The 6,034-nt window shown below is 37.9% G+C and overlaps 1 protein-coding gene across 1 annotated transcript; it reads right to left on the bottom strand.

The window, feature by feature from the left end:
* Positions 1 to 863: 863 nt before the first annotated feature.
* LOC122651817 (probable inositol transporter 2) lies at positions 864 to 5,676 on the bottom strand. The gene is made up of 7 exons (XM_043845367.1): positions 5,673 to 5,676; positions 4,276 to 4,434; positions 3,876 to 3,946; positions 2,666 to 3,001; positions 2,404 to 2,511; positions 1,461 to 2,057; positions 864 to 1,334 (listed from the first exon to the last, which is right to left on the bottom strand). Exons 2-7 carry the CDS (start codon positions 4,409 to 4,411, stop codon positions 864 to 866), a joined length of 1,719 nt encoding a protein of 572 aa, XP_043701302.1. The 5' UTR covers positions 4,412 to 4,434; positions 5,673 to 5,676.
* Between the last annotated feature and the right edge of the window lie 358 nt (positions 5,677 to 6,034).

Here is a 6,034-nt window from a genome sequence, read left to right as displayed (position 1 = left end):
AGTATTTGGGCCTATCCCACATGAGTTGAGGAAGAAAAAGCATGTTAAAATTCTCACACTCACTAGCAGAGCATATTGCTTGAGGTATCATTTTCTTTATTTCCGGTTTTTTTTGGGGGACCAGACAGGTGTGAATTGGTTATTAGCGGCTTAATGTTGCGTTGTGAAAGAACAATGTGATGCCATATTTGATTGGACTCTAAAACCTGCCTTTTTTTTGTTGCAAGGACTGGATCAATCTAATCTTTGTTAGGAGTAAATGGAGTCCAGCTCACATCCATGTACGTGAGCGTACGAGAACGTCTCACAGTCGTCAAAATGGAATCCACACAGTGGGATCCACATGGGTAATCCGGCTCCTCTCCAGGAGTTGTGTAATTGTGCATGTACCTATAAAAATATTTCCATTGTATCTGAACCTGCAATATTATTTTCTCAGTGGAAATGATAAAAGTCTAATTTCTGTTACATGACTATATATTTTGAAGAAAAATTCTTATTCTTTAGCTGCCCAGCTTTCTCCCTTGTCCGGAGAGGGTTTCTACCAGGGCAGTGTAAGAAAGAATCTGCACACTATAAGCAATGAGGGGTTGTAAATGGTATCAATCATATGGGCCCACATGTGGTCTACAAAATCAGAAGAATAGGAGAGAGAAATGTCAAACTTGAGACTCACTATTTGTTTTATTTTTCCATGTCTTATTTCTCATTTTACATTAAAACTTACATTGTAAAATCATGATGTTTCACACGGAAATTTCCCTTATTTTCCATCCTTTGTACATGGAAACAAAGGAAATCTGTAGGAAAATGTTTTTTTTCACTCAGTAATACTACAAAGTACCAACCTTTGATTCGAATTCTTACTTCCCCGTATCATCTGTGCCCTTTCTCCAGAACCTAATGTGTAGAGCTCTCCGGTCAAGCATCTTCTCAACTTCCTCAATTGGTAGCCCCTTGGTCTCTGGTACACAAATCAAGACAAAGAACACGCCAACAACAGAGACTACCCCAAAAATGAGGAAAGTCCATGCAGTCCCAATTGCCTGTGTCAAGGAGAGGAAGGACTGAGACACGATCAGGTTTGAGATCCAGTTAGCAGTAGCAGCTATACCCCCACAGACACCTCTGAACCTCAAAGGGTATATCTCAGAGTTTACAATCCATGTAACAGAACCCATCCCAGGGGAAAACGATATGACGTAAAGGCCTAATCCAATTAAAGCGACCCACCCATATCTGCTAGGGCAACCCCTTGTGTACCATATCCTATGTTCCCCTTGACACATATTCTTCACTGTTGTATTTGAGATCAAACATGCCCCAGGATTTAACTGCAAAAGTAATTAAAATAAAAATTAGAACTTATTAAATAAGAAGCTAAGAAGAACAAAGCAAGGTAGTTGAAGAATGAATTCAATGATTTCTTGTTTAAAAGCTGATGCCTTGCCCAAGCTTACCTTGTCTGTTTGAGAAGCACAGAAGCCACAAGATGTAGAATAGACCTTCAAGCACGTCATACAGTCCCAACTAGCAGATGTGGACTGGAAATCTGGGCAGGTCAAGCCAGAGAAGTGGGCTGTGTCCTGCCTGCTAACCTGTGGAGATTCTGCCGTGGACTCATGGAATGTAGCGGCTAGAAGTGCCAGTGAGACCATAAGACCAGTTAGACTAAGAAGCAGAATTTTTTTCCTGCCTGTTTTGTCTACAAAGTATATGCTCACAATGGTGCCGAGGGTATTGAGAGCTGCTATGATAAGAGATAGTAGGAGAGCTGTTTGGTTGGATGCAAAACCAGCCAACTGAACAATTGTAGGGCTATAATACATTACTGTGTTAATGCCCACAAATTGTTGAAAGATCTGTAGTCCAACACCTGCTACCAGTGCTCTTCTGACTGTCCTGGTTTTCAGCATCTTTGCGAAATTAATCTTATTTGATGATCCTTCTTCCTTGACCTCTGAATCAACCGATTCTTTCAGAGCTTGTATCTCCATTTCAACCTCATTTGCAGGGAATATTTGTCTTAGTATGCTTATGGCTTCTTCTTCCTTTCCCTGTATAATGATTTATAAAACACAAGAACCAAAACTGGTTTTGTTAATCAATTGTGGTGGAGATCAAGCTTCAACTTATCTAGGTCACTTATTCACCCAAAATAAACTTATTTAGATCAGGAATAAGGGGAACCCTGAGAATACTCATGGCGGTGATCATTATGGAAGTAGTATAAATTGTTTGAAAAAGGTGATCTCATTTGGGAACACAAGAATCAAAGCTGGTTTTGCAAATCAATTGAATATGTTTGGAGCTCAAGCTTCAACTTATCCAGATCAGGAATATTAATGGTGAAAAGGTCGATCTCATTAAGAGAACACAAGAAGACTGAGAATCAGTATGTACCTTTCTATAAAGCCAGCGTGGTGACTCTGGGAGAAACCACATTAATATAAACTGAAGTAGAGCTGGTAATGCAGCAACTCCAAGCATCCACCTCCATGTCCCAGGAGCCTGAAATACCAATCCTGATGGGTTAGTTAAGGCGTCTTATCTGTTAAGATCGACTAAACCCAAAACTGAAGCTTAAATGTATGCATTGTAAGCATGAATAAACAAAGAAAACTCAGATCATCACTACTACTGTTTGAGATTGTCACTTAATTACCTTGCTGAATGCTAAGTTGAGAAGGTAAGACAGAAACAGGCCTCCAGTTAAAAGCAAACCATTGGTGCTGACCAGGGCACCTCGGACTTTCGGAGGAGAAGCTTCTGATATGTATAGTGGAGCTGTCATGGACGCCATACCAACACCGAGACCAACAAGAACACGACCAAGGATAAGTAGACCTGGGTTGGGAGCAGAGGCCATGACAACAGCTCCAACAAAGAAGAGAAAGTCTGCAAACATTAGCGAGAATCTCCGGCCAAATCGATCGCTTAGCCATCCACCAATTGCAGCACCTATGATTGCTCCGGCGACTGCTGTACTGACAATGCTTTCCTATATACAGAATATCACCATCCATGGTCAATAGATGTTTTTCTTGAAATAGAAGAAGAAGAAATTTACATTCTTCAGATGGTTTGTAGAGATTTTCTCTCTTAAAAGAACCCAAATGGCAATTTATTGTGTATTTCCCTTGTTGTCTGTTGGTGAATTTTGCAGTGAAAGGAAGAGTTCTGAAAGCTTTCAGAATTCAGATTATGAATTCATTCATAGCCTGTGTGAATCCAACTTGGCTGTTGAAGCCAATTTTGATTATCATTAAGATGTCCATTATGGGTATCTGATATGACAAAAGAACATAATTTATGAAAGGTCACTAATTAAGGTAAAGTTAAAGTTTTAAGGGGATTCAAAAAGGAAGATGGGGTTGATATGACAAAAAAACATAATTAATGAAAGGTCACTAATTAAGGTCAAGTTAAACTTTTAAGGGGATTCGAAAAGGAAGATGGGGTTGAATCTTGTGATGTGAGGTTAAGTAACTTGGGATACATACTAATGGTAGCTAGGCTACATACAGTGAGGATGCTAGGGTCATTTCACATGTATAAACGATAAAATTTAATTTTAAAATATTGGCTGATGTTCTTTGTGCCGCAGCGCAAAGTGCGTCTAGACTCATGGGCCTGCCATTCGGTGGTAGGGTGGTCATTTCATCAACCCCCATGTGTCTGGGAGCAGCCTGCGCCCCCGGGGCACAGAGAACATTTGGCCTTTATTTAAAATTTCAAGAGGCAAAACTTTAAATCAACAAAAGAATGAACCGTCTTTGCAATAATATTGCAGGAGAAATTACAATTCTTCTTTTCCAAATTTCATTTTTCAAAGCCAACAAATGTATTTAAGAAAGCAAAGCACACTTCCTCACCTGCAGAACAGTCTGCCTATCAACAGACTTGAAGTCATCTCTAATATAAAGAAGAGCACCAGAAATAACTCCTGATGACCCCAAAATCAAGAATCAAAAGTCAGGACACAAAAACCCACAAAAAGGAACTTATAAACAGAGAGTTCAAGATTAAAAAAAGAGAGTAAACATTCTGCAAAACCCAGAATTCTTATTGTTCTTATTACATCCATCTTATTCCAACAACAAAAAAAAAAAAATAAATTTCATGGGCTCATTGAAAACTTGAGGTTAAAATGATTAGAAAAGAGATACACATTAAACAGAGAACAGAAACAAGAAGGATTGATGGACACCAAACAAAGACTTGTTAAATCACCAAACTATGAATGAATAGAAAACAAAAAAGAAGGGAGTATACCAGTATCATAACCAAAGAGCAAACCACCGATTCCCGCAGAGAAAGCTAGCCGAAGAACATAAGGGTTTTTCCATGCCAAAGAAAAACATTCTCTGAAAGCCGAAACATCAGTTACTGGAAGTACTCCTCCTTCCATGGCGTAAACACAGAACCAAGGTACTTACTTCCTCTTTACTTCCAGAAGAGATTGGTCAAGAACTCCTTAATGGGCCTATTTATTTTGGAGGCATGAAGAAAGAAACTGACACAGAGAGAGGGAGAGAGAGAGAGAGAGCAGATAATGTCAGAGAAGAAAGGAAGAGATAGATACTGTATGGACTCTACAAACTCTAGGAGGTGGAAGTGTCATTTAATAGTAAGCATGCATGTTCTTTGAGATTCTGGCCGGCCGAAGTCAAACAGTAAACCCATTTGTCTTTTTCAATTGGTTTTATTGGATTATAATGATTCCTCAATCCTCTCCCCACGTTTTTATTTTCTTACTTCGCTGCTCAACTGCTAAAGAAGAAACTAAAATAGTAACTAAGAAATAAATAAGAAGATTGTTCGTTACCAAAAAAAAAATAAAAATTTATAAGAAGATTATGATAAATGCTATTGGATTGCTGTCGGGTGCATTGAATGTCAATGGCATTTATTTTTTTTATTTTTTTAGGTAAAGGTCAATGGCTGAGTTTGAAAATAGAGAAGAGTTCGACGGCAATGTGAGAATCAAGAACGGAATTTTTAGAGGTCTTTAAGGCTGTTTTTAAATTTGGGTTTGAGCTTCACTTATAGGGTATTCTGGGTATTATTTTCTGTGTATAATTTTTTTAAAGAATTTATAAGAGTTATATTGTGAGTAAGTTTTCTTGTTGAGTGAGTCTCACATATAGCGTGTTGTGAGTGAGGGGTGTGTATTATAATTTTTCTTATATTAGCAAAATGAGCTCCATGCTATTGCTCTGTAGACGTAGGTCACCATGTCGAATCATGTAAATCTCGTGTCTTTGTATTTTTTACTTTTCCGTAAGTCTTGATTACACATTTCTATTTCTATTTCTATTGATTAATGCGTGACAGATTTTCGCTAAAAAGATAAGCACCAAAAATATAAATAAGTTGATAGAACTTCTAGCTTTGATATGGTGATGGACATGAGAGACAGCTTTTCACATTTCCACAGATCACAGGTTAATCGGTTTACGTTACGTTTGGAAATCTGAACTCTATCCTCGATAGTTTTAGTTTTAGTTCAAAACTCTGTGTACGTTTGACTCCCCCCTCCCCTCCCCTTAAATTGTTGTGAGAAACTTTGTTAAAGGTGGATGGAGCGACCTCTTTTTTCCAACTTGTTAAGCATGAGTCAGAATCAGGTGCCGTTTTGAATTGACCAATCTTAATTTAGGTAATAAAACCAAACTTTCAATTTCAAATGTCTGATTCTGATTTTGATTGATGGCCCCTAAAGAGCGTTAAGAAGACCTAATACTTTTTTTTTTTTTGATGATAAATAAAGAAAAATTATTAACGTAACAAGGGTCTGTTATTTATCAAAACATAACAAGACACCAACTATCCCTTAAAACTACAACAAGAGATGCAATGAGAATAATTTTATAGGGATAATTAAGTAAAATCACATCCACTGTCAAAAGTTAAAGAAAAATCGAAGGAAAAACAAGAATTTAAACAAGATTTCGTTTTAAAGGATTAAATGGTCATTAAACACAACCCATCTTCTCCTACCCAACCTCTATCTCTTGTTTCCGGCGGAGCT

This window comes from Telopea speciosissima, chromosome 2 (genome assembly GCF_018873765.1).
Source record: "Telopea speciosissima isolate NSW1024214 ecotype Mountain lineage chromosome 2, Tspe_v1, whole genome shotgun sequence".
NCBI lineage: Eukaryota > Viridiplantae > Streptophyta > Magnoliopsida > Proteales > Proteaceae > Telopea > Telopea speciosissima.
The sequence above is the reverse complement of the archived record's forward strand: the minus strand, read 5'-3'. Positions and strand labels throughout refer to the sequence as shown.